The sequence below is a fragment of the Patella vulgata genome, chromosome 1 (assembly GCF_932274485.2).
Source record: "Patella vulgata chromosome 1, xgPatVulg1.2, whole genome shotgun sequence".
In the NCBI taxonomy this organism is placed as follows: Eukaryota; Metazoa; Mollusca; class Gastropoda; family Patellidae; genus Patella; species Patella vulgata.
The window spans coordinates 3,419,419-3,436,975 of NC_065879.2; the positions used below are offsets into that span (position 1 = coordinate 3,419,419).

At 36.8% G+C, this 17,557-nt stretch overlaps 1 protein-coding gene across 3 annotated transcripts; it reads right to left on the bottom strand.

Annotated features, from left to right (window-relative positions):
* Nucleotides 1–1,043: 1,043 nt before the first annotated feature.
* Nucleotides 1,044–17,226, bottom strand: LOC126827778 (trimethyllysine dioxygenase, mitochondrial). 3 transcript variants are annotated; one of them, XM_050557312.1, is made up of 6 exons: nt 17,006–17,226; nt 9,649–10,144; nt 8,361–8,581; nt 6,372–6,547; nt 4,578–4,808; nt 1,044–4,114 (listed from the first exon to the last, which is right to left on the bottom strand). In XM_050557312.1, exons 2-6 carry the CDS (start codon nt 10,085–10,087, stop codon nt 3,847–3,849), a joined length of 1,335 nt encoding a protein of 444 aa, XP_050413269.1. In that variant the 5' UTR covers nt 10,088–10,144; nt 17,006–17,226; the 3' UTR covers nt 1,044–3,846. The 3 variants fall into 3 exon arrangements, with proteins under 3 accessions (XP_050413269.1, XP_050413275.1, XP_050413307.1); XM_050557318.2 differs by lacking the exon at nt 17,006–17,226 and adding an exon at nt 10,848–11,139; XM_050557350.2 differs by lacking the exon at nt 17,006–17,226 and having other exon boundaries at nt 8,361–9,732.
* Nucleotides 17,227–17,557: the final 331 nt, after the last annotated feature.

Here is a 17,557-nt window from a genome sequence, read left to right on the forward strand (position 1 = left end):
GGCGTATGCCTGTCTTCACTGGCCCAGTTAGGAGCAGACCAGTAGGACGTTAAACCCCATTTCATTTCATTTCATTGTGTAAATTGTACACTTGATTATCAGAAAGCCAGTGGCATATACACAATTACTGCTGTTTTGTCTAGACTAAATTTGATGGAATGGCTGAGATTATGATTTATTCCCAGGACTGGTATTAGCATGATTTTAATTTCTCTATTTTATAATCAAACCTGTGGCATTCATTATTACCGGCAATAGCCTATATAGTCAGTCTAAACTCTCAAGGGGGGTTGGATGGCCAAATGGTTAGCACATGCGTGCTGTGTCATAAGGCCTGTCATTGAGTCAACTGGCATGGTTTCGAATCCCCGGTTGTACGTGACAAGGAGTAGGGTCGCCTGTCCAACCTCATGGGTTTTCTCCGGGTCCTCCCACTGCTAAAGACCCCTACGCGCAAGCGAATTATTTAAATAAAATTAAATCATATGTTAGTTCCGAAATGACCTAGTTTGTGTCGAGTGGACTTAAACTCTATCTCTCTCTCTTTCTCCCTCTCTCTCTCTCTAAACTCTCAATATTTCAGTAAACTAAGAATTAAAGATACATTATGTTAGATTTAGATAAGTAGCTGACCATTCTTGCTATAATAGCTCAAAAACAGATAATGTAAAATGAAAATATTGAAAATTTCATTCAAATTACTTCATTCTGAGCCAAGTTATCACTATTTGTAATTCTGACAAGATGTGTGCATTGTGGTACATTAGAGACTTAGCCTCGCTTTCACATTTTTAAATTAAATTATCAAATGGCGCACCGTTCTAATCTAGTTAAAATGTTGAGTATCCGGTGCAATCTAGAGTTGATTATGGTCTGGATAAGTTAATTAATGTGTAATTAATGATTTATATAACATTTCAGGCCTAAAGAAAGACCCGCAATAGGCAGATTTAGCTGTTGCATAATGCATGTTTAACGTTGAAGTACTGAGTTGGGTTGAGGTACATAAGAATTCCAATGCAATGTATTAGAAATACAAAGTATGAAAAGGTAATCATTTATTTTCAGTAACAAAACAAATCTTTATAATGAAACATAACTTTTTTTTGTGTACATAACTTCCCCACATAGTGGGATTCTAACATTGTATGTGTGTAAGTAACTGCTGGTTTAGCTTTTTACAAGGCGGCCATAAAGAGGCATCATAATTTTCAACATGAAAATAAACATAATACATTTTACAGAATAACATATTCAACATGAAAATAAACATAATACATTTTACAGAATAACATATTCAACATGAAAATAAACATAATACATTTTACAGAATAACATATTCAACATGAAAATAAACATAATACATTTTACACAATAACATATTCAACATGAAAATAAACATAATACATTTTACAGAATAACATATTCAACATGAAAATAAACATAATAAATTTTACAGAATAACATATTCAACATGAAAATAAACATAATACATTTTACAGAATAACATATTCAAGATAAACCAATCTGATTAAAATATAGATCTATCTTTCATTTCAGGGGGGTTGGATGGCTGAATGGTTAGCACGTGCGCGCTGTATCATGAAGCCTGTCATTGAGTCAGCTGGCGTGGTTTCGAATCTCCGGTTGTACGTGAAAAGGAGTAGGGTCGCCTGTCCAACCTTGTGGGTTTTCTCCGGGTCCTCCGGTTTCCCCCCACTGCTAAAGACCCCTACACGCAAGCGAATTATTGAAATAAAATTGAACCATATGTTAGTCCCGAAATGACCAAGTTTGTGTCGAGTGGACGTTAAACCCCATCTCTCTCTCTCTCTCTCTCTCTCATTTCGTTTTTTTTATACTTTCGATGGCCTACACTACATGAAGATCTGACCGGTTGTAGTGGAAGGTCGCATCAGAGGTCGTACCAGCGGCTTTTGATCATATGATGTCCAACCTTGATTAATCAATCAGCGTTGACGTTTCTAGTGGTTTACCCACAGTTCCGTGCGTCGCACGCCAAGGACTCGCCATAACAGACCGTTTCATTGGCTAATTCCTCACTTCAACCAGAACAGTATTATATAACAACTCTTCCAGATCCTAGCGTAGTAAAGACAAGTAAAATGAAATTTTGAACTATAAAAAACGAAACGAAATAGGATCTGTGTTTTAAGCAGATTGAAGATTAACATTAATTCTTTTAATTTTCAAAAATTGAAACACCGCCCCTTCTTTGAGCAAACTGGCATGAGTATTTGCTTCACTCTTCGAAAAGGATTTTAAAATCATAAACTATTTCCTTGATGGATTAACTAATTTCTCTCATACCAATTGTATAGTTCAATCATACGAATTGTATAGTTCAATCATACCAATTGTATCATTCAATTATACGAATTGTATAGTTCAATCATACGAATTGTATCGTTCAATCATATGAATTGTATAGTTCAATCATACGAATTGTATAGTTCAATCATGCGAATTGTATCGTTCAATCATACCAATTGTATCGTTCAATCATACCAATTGTATAGTTCAATCATACGAATTGTATAGTTCAATCATACCAATTGTATCGTTCAATCATACCAATTGTATAGTTCAATCATACAAATTGTATAGTTCAATCATACGAATTGTATAGTTCAATTATACTAATTGTATAGTTCAATTATACTAATTGTATCGTTCTCTCATACCAATTGTATCGTTCAATTGTATCATTCAATCATACCAATTGTATCATTCAATCATACCAATTGTATCGTTCACTCATACCAATTGTATCGTTCTCTCATACCAATTGTATCGTTCAATCGTATCGTTCAATCATACCAATTGTATCGTTCAATCATGTCAAACTGAATAAAATCACATTATTTTACAATATTTATAATATAACCAAGAAATCATAAAATAAAAAAAAACCAAATTACAATTGGACCAATAAGTCTCAACAACTCGCATTGATTAAATTAGAAAGAATAAAACACGCAGTTGCCATGCAAGATATGCTACATTTTGCAAGAGATAGAAAGTGAACAAGTTAAAAAAGAAGCAATTTTTTGTACAATCAGGGGCCATAATCCAGGAAGTTACGGTCCGATATGCATGAATATCTGCAGGAACTCAACCATGTAACAATGATATATTTAAACGATTTTTCGTACAATGAGGGGCCATGATCCAGGAAGTTATGATCTAATATGCGCGAATACGACAGGAATCGAGATCTTTGGGACATAAAAATATATTTTAAGTTTTATCATAATCTGATAAAAATTGTGACTTTTAGAGGGTCCACAACCTTGGTATTACATACTTTTACACTATTTGGGTACAAGAAACGGCTATTTTCTCGAAATTTGAACTTACATGTCATTAAGATGTCACAGTGATATATTTAAAAGGTTTTTAAAATATGATAAAAATTGTGACCTCTAAAGGGTCCACATGCTAAAATCGCGATTTTTTTGTATAATCAGGGGCCATAATCCAGAAGTTGCGGTGCGATATGTGCAAATATCTAAATGAACTGAGATCTTTGGGTTATAATCATACATTTCAAGTTTCATGCATATCAGATAAAAATTGTGACCTTTAGAGTGTTCACAGTCAAAAACGTGATTTTTCGTACAATAAGGTGTCATAATCCATGAAGTTTCGATCCGATACATGCTAATACCGAAAGGAACCAAGATCTTTTGGAGATGAACCTGTATTTCAAGTTTCGTCAAACAAACAAATTGTGGACACAGGGGCGACGACAATATACATATAAAAAAACTAAGACCGGGTGGACAGTGTGCACCTGTTTTCAGTCCATTCAGTTTTCATAACCTACAACATATCGTGTCTTCTGTAGGTATTATTAAGATCATTTTTGTTGATATAGCAACCACAAACTACCCGTTTACCAGTAAAACTAGATCTACCATGTAAAACACGCCAATTATCAACAAATAATACCATACCAGGTTTTAACTTCAACCAAAATTCATTAGCCGGATTCACCAGGTTTGTTCGTAGTCTGTTATAAGCTGTGTAAAATTGCTTCATCTCATTTTGTGGAATGGTAGATAAAGGTGCTAAATCGTACATGTTGAATCTGTTTAAAATACAGAATGATAGAAGAATATTTTTTTAAAGATTTATCTCTGGCCGAAGTATTGAATTTCTGTTATGACCCTGTGTGTATGGATGGCCGAATGGTTAGCACTTGCATATTGTATAATTAGGTCTGTCATTGAGTCAACTGCCGTGGTTTCGATTCCTCGGTTGTACATGAGTAGGGGTAGGGTCATCTGTCGAACCTTGTGTTTTTTTCCGGGTCCTCCGGTTTCCTCCCACTGCAAAAGCCCCCTACACGCAAGCAAATTTTTGAAATAAAATTGAACCATATGTTAGTCCCGAAATGACCTAGTTTGTGTCGAGTGGACGTTAAACCCCATTTATCTATATCTCTCAATCTGGCATTTACAAATCAAGCCATTTTTTTTGAATTAACAAAAATCAAAATCTGATATTTAAATAAAATTTAAGTCAAATCCAGGCAGCAGCCACAAACTAACCTGATATGGGTTAACTCCCTTGAATTTGGTGAAACTGACAGGACAGGACCAAGACTACGATAATGATCTTTAGTTTTCTTATCCAGAAATTCATGAGGTACAATAGCACGGGTTAAATAATTAAAGTCCTGTTCATGGTCTTGTCTTAGTTTATGAGCAGCTTGAAAACCATCGACTAACAGAGTTTCTCCCCCTTCACCATCATGTTCTATACAATGAAATACTTGTATCCTGACCAAACAAAAATACTGATGATTATCAAATTACAAAATAAAATACACGTTATCCATCTTTGAATGTTTGAAGGCTTGAAATGATTGTCTTAAAATGTTAAAAGGATGGCTGGTGGAAAGACTGGTCATCTTCAGTTATTTTAATTCGGGAGCCATAGTGGCTAAGTGAGTAAGACTTTGGCTCCCTAACCTGGCGGTCCCGTGTTCGATCCCTGCATTGGCCGGGAAAGTACATTAGATTTTCCGCTGTGGTTCCTCCTTGTCAGTGGTGCAGGACCGATGCATGTTAAAGATCCCTTGGCAGTTGGAATTTGATATAAGAGTAGGCCGTAGTGCTGCTGTCTGGGAAAAATTTCCTTCATAAGCACACTGCATGGTGTATGCCCTTCTTCATTAGGCCAGTTGAAGCAGAACAATAGGGTGTTAAACCTCATTTCATTTCATTTCCATTTCATTTCCGACTGGCGTGGTTTCGAATCCCCGGTTGTACGTGGCAAGGAGTAGTGTCGCCTGTCCAACCTCGTGGGTTTTCTCCGGGTCCTCCGGTTTCCTCCCACTGCTAAAGACCCCTACGCGCAAGCGAATTATGTAAATAAAATTAAACCATATGTTAGTCCCGAAATGACCTAGTTTGTGTCGAGTGGACGTTAAACCCCATTTCTCTCTCTCTCTCTCCATTTCATTTCAGTTTTTTAATTAAAGGAGCTAAATCGCTAATATTTTGGGCCTAGAAATTGGCACAAATGGGTCGCAACACATATAATAATGTAATATGAATTTATATAAACTGTTTTACATTCAATTGTTTCCGTTTTACTGTGAATTGTCATCAGTTATGTTCGGCGAAATACGCCAGAAGTCTCAACCAGGTACTTAATTCCTTTATCTGATTGGTCAGCTGCACAGACGCTACACTGGAGTTGAACACAGCGTACTAATATGGGCAAGAAGGAGAATGCGTGTTCAAATTTCTAACGGATGGGGTTGCCATATTTGGATTACCAGACTATGATGTCATTGCCCGATTTTAGTCTACCAGACATATCCTTGTTAGCCTAGTTCACATTGTCACTGGTACTAGCTAACGACTTTAATACATTAAACAGAACATCTTTTAGAGAACTTAAATAACCTCTACAGTATATATATAGGCCCTATAGTATTACATTATGTGTAGGTGGCCTGACAAGCTTTTATCTAGTTTGGACTTACCCAGCTGGACATGTTAAATATATTGTATCCGTATGGCAACTAATATCAACATTACTATACTATAAGCAGTATATAGGCTGTATTTACTTACCCAGGTGGACATGTTAAATATGATGTATCTGTATGACAACCTAGACCAACATTACTATAAGCAGTATATAGGCCGTATTTACTTACCCAGCTGGACATGTTAAATATGATGTATCTGTATGGCAACCTAGACCAACATTACTATAAGCAGTATATAGGCCGTATTTACTTACCCAGCTGGACATGTTAAATATGATGTATCCGTATGACAACCTAGACCAACATTACTATAAGCAGTATATAGGCTGTATTTACTTACCCAGCTGGACATGTTAAATATGATGTATCCGTATGACAACCTAGACCAACATTACTATAAGCAGTATCAGCTCTCTCTAAGTCGGCGGTAAAACTCCATACACGACCAAAACAAGTTTCCATAATATTAGCCACACGTTCAGAAACTTTTCCTGTATCTTCAATAGTAGCAGGTGCCTTCAAAAACAATATATCAATAATCAAATTTAATTTATGATTACATAAAATCCATAATTTAATTTAATTTTAACTTATTTGCTCACAGTATCACCATTTGGGTAAAAAAATTTAAAATGATTCTTGCTGGTGACCTAGTTTAATATTAGGTCAGGTCAACTGAACAAAAGACTGTTGTGTGTTTGTCTTGTTCATGTTTTTTTTTTATTCTTAGCGGTGTAAACCTTGTCTCCACAGTGTAAACCTTTTCTATGCGGTATAAAGATTTCTCCGCGGTGTAAACCTTTTCTCTGCGATATAAAGTTTCATAAAGTTTTCTTCACAGTGTAAACCTTTTCTCCGCGGTGTAAACCTTTTCTCCGCGGTGTAAACCTTTTCTCTGCAGTGTAAACTTTTTCTCCACGGTATAAAGATTTCTCCGCGGTATAAAGATTTCTCCGCGGTGTAAACCATTTCTCTGCGGTGTAAACCTTTTCTCCATGGTATAAACCTTTTCTCCGCGGTATAAAGTTTTCTCCACGGTGTAAACCTTTTCTCTGCGGTAAAAAGTTTTCTCCACGGTGTAAACCTTTTCTCTGCGGTATAAAGTTTTCTCCACGGTATAAACCTTTTCTCTGTGATATAAAGTTTTCTCCGCGGTGTAAACCTTTTCTCTGCGGTGTAAACCTTTTCTCTGCGGTGTAAACCTTTTCTCCATGGTGTAAACCTTTTTTCTGCCTTATAAAGTTTTCTCCGCAGTGTAAACCTTTTCTCTGCCATGTAAACCTTTTCTCCATGGTATAAACCTTTTCTCCGCAGTATAAACCTTTTCTCCACTGTGTAAACCTTTTCTCTGCAGTATAAAGTTTACTCCGCGGTGTAAACCTTTTCTCTGCGGTATAAAGTTTTCTCCGCTGTGTAAACCTTTTCTCTGTGGTATAAACCTTCCCTCCACGGTATAAAGTTTTCTCTGCGGTGTAAACCTTCCCTCCACGATATAAAGTTTTCTCTGCGGTATAAAGTTTACTTCGCGGTGTAAACCTTTTCTCTGCAGTGTAAACCTTTTCTCCACGGTATAAAAAAATTTCCGCAGTGTAAACCTTTTCTCCACGGTATAAAGTTTTCTCCGCGGTGTAAACCTTTTCTCCACGGTATAAAGTTTTCTCCGCGCTGTCAACCTTTTCTCCGTGGTATAAAGTTTACTCCATGGTTTTCCGCGGTTAGAACCTTTTCTCTGATTTTAAACCGTTTCTCTGCAGAGATTTGATTTATACCTTTTCTCCACGGTATAAAGTTTTCTACATGGTGTAAACCTTTTCTCTGTGGTATAAAGTTTTCTCCACGGTGTAAACCTCTACCCCGGTGTAAACCTTTTCTCTGTGGTATAATGTTTTCTCCGCGGTGTAAACCTCTACCCCGGTGTAAACCTTTTCTCTGTGGTATAAAGTTTTCTCCGCGGTGTAAACCTCTACCCCGGTGTAAACCTTTTCTCTGTGGTATAAAGTTTTCTCCGCGGTGTAAACCTCTACCCCGGTGTAAACCTTTTCTCTGTGGTATAAAGTTTTCTCCGCGGTGTAAACCTCTACCCCGGTGTAAACCTTTTCTCTGTGGTATAAAGTTTTCTCCGCGGTGTAAACCTCTACCCCGGTGTAAATCTTTTCTCCGCAGTCTAAAGTTTTCTACATGGTGTAAATCTTTACTCTGTGGTATAAAGTTTTCTCCGCGGTGTAAACCTCTACCCCGGTGTAAATCTTTTCTCCGCAGCGATTAGGTTTACACCGGAGAGAAAACTTTACACCGCGGAGATTATAAAACAAATAACATGGTTATTTACCCCTTGAACAATTGTAAAACCATACTTTAACAAGTAATATAGGGACTGTTTTAACCCTTCTTCTGTTTTCATGTGATCTTCATAATCAACTACTGGTCGATCTTCAGATCTCATCTTTTCTCCAGTCCAAAAAAACTGTTTTATTCGTTGTTTACTTTCTGTTGAAAATGAATTTTCTTTTAACCAGGAAATGTCATATCTTGTAATATGATTATCTTTCCCTAGAAAATAATATAATAAATAATAAATCCAGATATTGAAAGTGCAGGGAAAGTTTGCCAGCAGCCCTGTTAAACATGCATTATGTAAGAGCTAAATCTGCCTATTACAGGTCTTTCTTTAGGCCTTAAACGTTATATAAACTATTAATCAGACATTTCTTAACATGAAAAGACCATAATCAACTCTTGATGCCATTTTATGTGTCGAATTTTCACTGGATTTGTATCCAATTTGCAGCTTAACGCTCATTGATGATTTAATCCAAAAATGGATAATCGAGACTATGTTTTTAGTAATGATGACCAAGGCTAGGCCTAAAATTCAAACATTAATATCTTGGTTTCGAGTGGAGCAATTCGACTGAAATTTTCAGCATATTCCCTTTACATCTAGGTTTTAACTATTGTAGTGAGAACTGGCAGTTCTTTATCTAATCTTCCATAATGACTCTTTAAATTATCAGTGCCTTTTACTAGTTTTAACAACAGCTGTTTTTACAGTCTATAGACCATTTCTTTTAAATCTTAAACAATTACAATCTGTGAAAAAGTAGAGCCTACAAGGGCAATAACTGTATGCTTCTTCCTTATAATTAAATTAGTGCTGGGTATTGCCACTGCAGTCACGATACGATGTGTATTGTGAATCAGGCACTATGATACGATTCATATCACGATTCAATAACCAGGTCAATTTTACCAAGAAAGCAACAGGATAAATGAATAATTGATATGTTTAGTCCTGCTGATGTCGAAGAAATAAAACTGTTTTATATCACGATATTAATGTGGATCAAAATAAAGACCAAAATAAATTAATGTGTGACATGGATAATTAGGTGTGAAGTGACAAAAAAAAAATTAAAAAAAAAGAATTGCGATACATCGATTCAGCATCCCGTGATGAAGTTTTGAGAATGTGAATTAAATACAGCACCAAATAAAGCCATAATACTTTGGTGGGCCTCATTTATTACAGCAATCAGCGAAGCAACGGGCGCAACAGGTGCAATCATTCTACCTGCTTAAAAGTAAAAAAGATAAACTTTACTTTGATCTAGACCTACAAGTTATTTTCAATTCCTGTCCATCACTTTCTAATTCTACATTTTCTGGAGTAATAGATGTGGATTGTGAACTGGATGGGTCTATCAAGAAATTCTTTTGATTAGTCACATGGTTGTAGCAGACTTCACAACGACAATGATCTCGCAACCATAACCATGACAACTGTAAATTGTTGCTTTTAAACTCTAAATAATCTCTTTTTATCTGTAAGTCTGATTTTACTTGATTTTCTGTTGATATGTAACGACATAATGAAACTTGATTCCTTAAAGACCGACTATTCGCTCTCAAATTTCTATTTGACCAAGGTCGAGATACTGTGTTCAATTGTCTGGAAATTTGACAATTAAATATCTGACTCTGTCTTATGGTAATAGAGTAAAAAACACGTCTATTCAGTAAAAGGCGACAAGTGGTACTTCCCATCACTGATCTCATTTCTTCTCTATTGGTTGATTTGAGTATTTGTCTGGACAGGTGATTTCTTATTTACTTCTGAAATATGAAAGAACAAATTTTAGTTTTACTATTAGACCTCTAATCCAAACTAGGTCAAGGTCACGTGGCTAAGTGGGTAAGACGCTGGCTCGCTAGCCTGGAGGTCGGGTGTTCGATCCCTGCATTGGCCAAGAAAGTTCATCCAGATTTTCCTGCGTGGTTCCCCCTTGTCAGTGATGCAGGACGGAGGGCCTGACAAGGACAGCTGTCTAGTCGTTCGGATGGGACAAAAAACTGAGGTCCCGTGTACACATTGGTGTGTACGTAAAAGATCCCTTGACAGTTGGAATTCGATAAAAGAGTAGGCTGTAGTGCCGCTGTCCGGGCAAAATTTCCCTCATAGCACACTGTATGGCGTATATATATGCCCTTCTTAATTAGGCCAGTTCGGAGCAGAACAGTAGGACATTAAACCCCATTTCATTTCATTTCATTTCCAAACTAGGTCTACCTTCATCAAGTTACTGGAGATAGGCCCGCAGAAATACGTGCGCTGAATATTATCATTTTGTCTTTCCAGGATCTTAAATTGTATGTAGGTCTAGACTAGGCACGAATGGATTTGTGGGCCTTCTAAAATTAGACCTATATTGGCTATCTATGCTGCTTAAAGGGAAATAATGCTAACATTCTATTTTATAATTCCAATGAAGGACCCAATTATTAAATTTTCTTAAAAATAAAAGTAGGTCCATCTTACCCAAAATACAAAATAACAAATTATTTACAAAAACCAGGCAATAAGAAGAGCAATATATTATGATCAATTCCCAGTGAGATTTTGATGGCCAATGTCCAAACATTTATCGGTACCGGTACTATAAATCCTGTAGATCTGTTTACCGGGTCCCTGTGGATTCATCTCGGTTGGTACCGGTATTTCTGTTTATTATTGCATGTTGCAAAACAACATTTAGTTTATCGGAATTTCCACAGTGTCATAATCAAATTTTCATCTCTAGTTCAGTGAATACAGGCAAATGTGTACTTGTAATCTCTTGCATAATGACTGACTCGCTAATAAATCAATACTAAAGGGAGACTACCACGTTCTGGCCATATTATTATTATATATGCATAGAAATGAAATAAACTGAGGTTTAGCATCAATATTTTCATAGAGATCAACTTACTTAAAATTGCATTTGGAAAGAATCATGGTTTGCTCAAATTTTCCATTTTTATACGAACAAATTATATTAGAGCATTGCTGACCTGACCTGGGGTTAAAGAATCATTTATACTTCCAGGAGTTCCTTCTAGTTCTATCATATTTATATGACCCTATCCTGGATGGCGGGTGTTCGATCCATGCATTGGCCGAGAAAGTTCATCCAGATTTTCCGGCGTGGATCCCCTTTATCAGTGGTGAAAGACTGTAAGCGGCCTGACAAGGACAGCTGTATATAGTCCTTCGGATGGGACTAAAAAACGAGGTCCCGTGTACACATTGCACGTAAAAAAATCCCTTGACAGTTGGAATTCGATATAGCCTAAGTGTAGGCCGCAGTGCCGCTGTCCGGGCAAAATTTCCCACATAGCACACTGTATGGCGTATGCCCGTTTTCATTAGCCCAGTTCGGAGCAGAACAGTAGGATGTTAAACTCCATTTCATTTCATTTTATATGGCCCTATGTGTAGCCCCTTTTTCACAAATTGGCGTAATTATTGTCAATATCGTAATTTTCTCAAAATCAGGCCTGAATAATATTTTCAACGATCGATTACGTTAGAATATCCATAACCCTGGAAGCCGTTTTGCGTATCAATCAATGGTTCAAAAGTTTTTATACATTTCAGTGTCCCAAAATTATACAGTTTGAAGATATGCGCTTATGTCCGATATTCCATTTAACGAAATGAAATGGGGTTTAACGTCCTACTGTTCTGCTCCTATACTGGGCTAATGAAGACGGGCGTACGCCATACAGTGTGCTATGAGGGAAATTTTGCCCGGGCAGCGGCACTATCGCCTACTCTTATATCGAATTCCAACTGCCAAGGTCAATTTAACGAATTAATAATCGAATTATTAAATAATCTAAATGGGGGCCGGTTTTATCCCGCGTTTTTAACATGAAAATATTTCTTGTATTTTCAACACAAAAAGTTTAGACATTAAATTAATAGCTTTATTTTATTGATTAATACAAATCCACGCTAAGTCAGGGGCGTGGTGACCCATGATTTTATATGAATAACAAGATCCCGTCTGCCCCCAAAAAAGACAAAAATCAAAACAGTATTTATATATGTGTGTGCAAAGGAGGGGGAGGGGTGGGAAGGGTCCCTCCCAGGGCCGCCGAGTAATACTGAGCTGTGTCGAACATACTAGAGTCGATTTGGAGCATAAATATAGTACCCACGGTACACTTGTTGAAATGAAATTAAATGGAGTTTAACGTCCTACTGTTCTGCTCCGAACTGGGCTAATACAGACGGGCATACGCCATACAGTGTGCTATAGAGGAAATTTTGCCCGGACAGCGGGACTACGGCCTACTCTTATATCGAATTCCATCTGTCAAGGGATCTTTTAAGTGCACGCCAATGTGTACACGGGACCTCGGTTTTTTTCGTTCCATCCGAACGACTAGACAGCTGTCCTTGTCAAGTCCTCCGCCCTGCATCACTGACAAGGATGAACTTTCTCGGCCAATGCAGGGATCGAACACCCGACCTCCAGACTAGCGAGCCAGCGTCTTACCCACTTAGCCACCGTGATCCCCGACACATGTTGAGCATTATGATTATAATCATAATGTCGAAAACCGCATTGGAACCGCATGAATTTTAGCCATTAGTGAGGATGGGTGTGTGTTTTGGCGGGTGGGGGCTCGTCATTGCGTCCGTCTCACTGAGCCCCTGCAACCCCTGATATTTATCATTGTTAAAATAGTTGATATTGTTGTAACATTGATGAATTGATATTACATGGATAAATTAAATTAAACATACATTATACAAGAGCTAAATCCGTATATTGCAAGTCTTTCTTTAGGCCTGAAATATTATAATATAATCTATTAATCAGACATTAATTAACTTATCCAGACCATAATCAACTCTAGATGGCATCTTATGTGTCGGTTTTCCACTGGATTTGAATCCGATTTGCTGTTTAACGAACATTGATGATTTAATCCAAAAATAGATAATCAGACTTTGTTTTTTTTTTTATCGTACCGACTCTAGTAATGATGATCGAAGCTAGGCCTAACATTCAATCGCTAATATCTCAGTTCAGGGTGGCGCAATTTGACTGAAATTTTCAGCATATTCCCTTTACAATATCTAGTTTTAAACTATTATAGTGAGAAATGCCAGCTCTTCTATAATAACTCGTGCTTATAAACTATATGTAAATACAATAAATATTTGACTATATATGCTAAATGTTTTGTGTTGCCATCAAGATATTATATTTTATTATTCTATTCCCTGGGAGAAGCTTCATAATTTCTGTAAATTGTCCTGATCGGGATCCCATTGTAAATTATTTGCAATAAATCACGATGTCATCCCTCTCAACGATATATCGGCCAAATGAATATTTAGGCCATATCAGTTTATGAAAACATACGCGATAAAGCTCAAGTGTCAATGAGAAATGCAAAAATGGGACAAATTTGGCCAGGGGTGTGATAAAGCAGAAAATAAATATATATATTTAAAAAGGAATAACACAACTGGTTTTCTTTTTTTTTCACAACTAAAGTCAAATAATTCCCAAACTATAGCCGTCCCAGATATATATATATATATATATATATATATATATAGAGAGAGAGAGAGAGAGAGAGAGAGAGAGAGAGAGAGAGAGAGAAATGGGGTTTAACGTCCACTCGACACAGACTATGTCATTTCGGGACTAACATATGGTTTAATTTTATTTCAATAATTCATTTGCGCGTAGGGGTCTTTAGCAGTGGGAGGAAACCCACGAGGTTGGACAGGCGACCCTATACTCCTGGTCACGTACAACCGGGGATTCGAAACCACGTCAGTTACTCAATGACAGGCCCCATGATATGCGTGCTAACCATTCGGCCATCCACCCCCAACCCACCCCTGTCCTAGCCTAGATATAAATAACTTATTTGCGTGAATGAAACTGTGTGGAAAACGCCAACAAACCTTTCTCCTAGTCCTGAACAACTACTATGTGAAGTGTCCGTGATACTTTTTCACTGAAAAATAAACTTTCAGTTTCCTTGTGTGGTGATATAACTTATAATATACTGTCAATACTAAACTTAGGCTGTGTGTCTACAATTAATTCCGCTTGACAACAGACACTAAGCTAGTTGACCGACATTTTATGTCCTAAATCGACGACTGTCGAGAATTTTGAGAAGTAGGGCCACATAGCTACGAGTACGAGAACGTGACTAAAAACGTTGAGATATACTGATGTGCTTGTTTTTACGGAGGGTTGAGAGATGAGGTTTGTCATCTAAGGGCCACATTACAAAAAAGGTATACTAGATATGGCCGCCATATAGGGCTGAGATCTATTCTCTGAGTATGAAAAAGATGGATCCCTGTGTGAAGAATGATATCCTATCCTGGTCACATGTTGAATCCCTGGATAATCATCTAAGTCGCTATTAGCATGTCACGCATACAATCGAATGATATACATAATTTTTAAATAGAGAGCTACGTAACCCTATTAGGGAGCTATTGTGATCGTGTCCGAATGGCTCAATATTTTGAACGAAAACCCCAGACAAGAGATTTCGGACTATTTATCTACATTTGGACGTTTGCTTTCGATAATTGTAACCAACTTTTATTTCGGAGCCATTGTTGAAACTATGACTTCACATATAAAGTTTGTAGAAATGAATGAAGACGCGCATACGCCATACAGTGTGCTATGAGGGGAAATTATATCGAATTCCAACTGCCAAGGGACCTCTTACGTGCATGCCAATGTATACACGAGACCTCTGTTTTTCGTCCCACCCGAATGACTAAACAGCTGTACTTGTCAGACCCTCCGTCCTGCCCCACTGACAAGAGGGAACCACGTGGGAAAATCCCGATTAACTTTCTCTTCCAATGCAGGGATCGAACCCACGACTTCCAGGCTAGCGAGCCAGCGTCTTACCCACTTAGCCACAGTGGCTTCCTTGCGATCCCTGCATTTGCCGTGAAAGTTCATCCGGATTTTCCGACGTGCTTTCCCCTTGTCAGTGGTGCAGAACGGAGGGCCTGACAAGGACAGCTGTCTAGTCCTTCGGATGATACGAAAAACCGAGGTCCTGTGTATACATTGGAATGCACGTAAAAGATCCCTTGGCAGTTGGAATTCGATATAAGAGTAGGCGATAGTGCCGCTGCCCGGGCAAGATTTCCCTCATAGCACACTGTATGGCGTATGCCCGTCTTCATTAGCCCAGGTTAGGAGCAGAACAGTAGGACGTTAAACCCCATTTCATTTCATTTCCTTACTGGATAGAGTAATAAACTATGACTTATACTTAATTACTAATAAATTGGTACCTGTTTCCCATAAGTATGTTTTATAGTTTATTGTAAACTGTTTACTTACCTACTTGGTGTTAGATTTAGATGACCAGGAATATGTTAGAATTTAATAATAATAGAATTGTCAATTTCCATTATTAGATCATCGATATCATTTTTTACATGGCGCAATATATAAAACCAGAAATATTATGCAGAGCGTCCCGTGAAAGCATTTTAAAAATAGTTTATTGTAATGGTTTTATTACTTATACAGAGACTTTCTTCTATATTTATTTTAACAGTCTATTTGTTGCATTTTTTCCAATGTTAAGTGAGATTGCTATTGTTACACTGTATTAAACAGCCATGTCCTTAATATTTTGTGATGCGGCTGGATTGTTTCCATCTCGGAAGTTCTAGTCAGTCTCTCCTCCCGTGGATTTCACAGTCTTTGGCGGCGTATACTGTACCCCATCTTTATCAACAAAATATGTATTTACCTATTCATAATAATAATTCAAAATGTGGTGGCCTATTTTTGTAATCTAGTCTATTTTTATTGTATTGTTGTTATTACGTTATATTATATTTTCCTGTTATTTATTGATAATAAATGGCCTATTCAATTTCATATCGCCTACTGTCATATTTTGTCTACTAGGACGCTCAATGGGGACTAAATTGTCAGTCGTCATGACGTCACGGTAAAAGTATTTTTTCAAACTTGTTGGGGCCGTTCGGCTAATTGTAAAGAGGAAACATCAAATTCGCTTAAAGATTTTATGAAGAGTTTGGACAGTTATTATTCGATTTTCAATATTTTTATAATTTTGGAAACCATTCACAATATACAATAGATCACTGAATTAAGAATTTTGATATTTGACCTAGATTTTTTTTAAAGCGAAGTGATAATACAAAATTCCTTTTTTAAATACGGAAAAATTTGAAATCGGGTCAAATATTGGTGCCAAACTATTCATTTGGTCATAATTTGTTGCTCCTTTTGAAATTTTTATTAAAATCGGTTGGTAAATATGGGTTATGTGCAACTTTTAAAAAATTAAAAGGGAGATTATGACACCGCACCACTAATATCAGGCTATAGTTGTTTTAGGCCAAAATATATAATATTTGTTTTTACAAATATCTAACAAAACACGTGGGAATAAAACCCAGGGACATATTTCTTCTGTGCAACTTTTAAAAAATTAAATGGGAGATTATGGCACCGCACCACTAATATCAGGCTATAGTTGTTTTAGGCCAAAATATATAATATTTGTTTTTACAAATATCTAACAAAACACGTGGGAATAAAACCCAGGGACATATTTCTCCTTTAATTGATTGATTAAAAAAAATGAACAAGAACTTACCGTTTATACTAAATAACAAAATATGCACGCTAAGTCCAGATTTGCCGTCTAATTAAAATACAAACCGTACTGATCTCTGGGTTTTTAATTCGGATTTAATGCATTTTATAAAAGTGTTGTTCCCTATCTCACTTATCTCACATAAAACAAATCGACATTTTTTTTACATGTTGCCTTCTAGTCATTTATAAGCTCATATGTTATCTTTTTAACATGGCGCAATATGTAGGCCTTGAACCCGAAATATTATGCAGGGCGTCTCGTGAAAGCCTAAATTGAAATGCAGTACATATGTTATCTTGCTATTTGATCCACCGTAGATCTTATGTAACTAGAGTGGGATATGTATATGCATACTCGTTGTTGAATGGGCTTTTTGTGATAGCTTGTTCAAATATATGACTACACTAATTTCTACCTTACAAAAGTACACGGGCTTTAACTGAATACAGGTAAGCTATCATCTTTAATAGAAGGCTTGATCTCATTTTACTCCGTACATCTAGATTATATTGGTTCTTTACCTTTTTATGTGTTGTATCCCTTGAGCTT

Coding starts and splice junctions, on each gene's coding strand:
- LOC126827778 (XM_050557312.1), bottom strand. CDS start 10,087: ATGAGATCAGTGATGGGAAGTACCACTTGTCGCCTTTTACTGAATAGA. Junction 6,548..8,360: donor GTTTTACAATTGTTCAAGGG/GTAAATAACCAT, acceptor TTGTTTTTGAAG/GCACCTGCTACTATTGAAGA. Junction 4,809..6,371: donor TATTTAACATGTCCAGCTGG/GTAAGTAAATAC, acceptor TTGTTTGGTCAG/GATACAAGTATTTCATTGTA.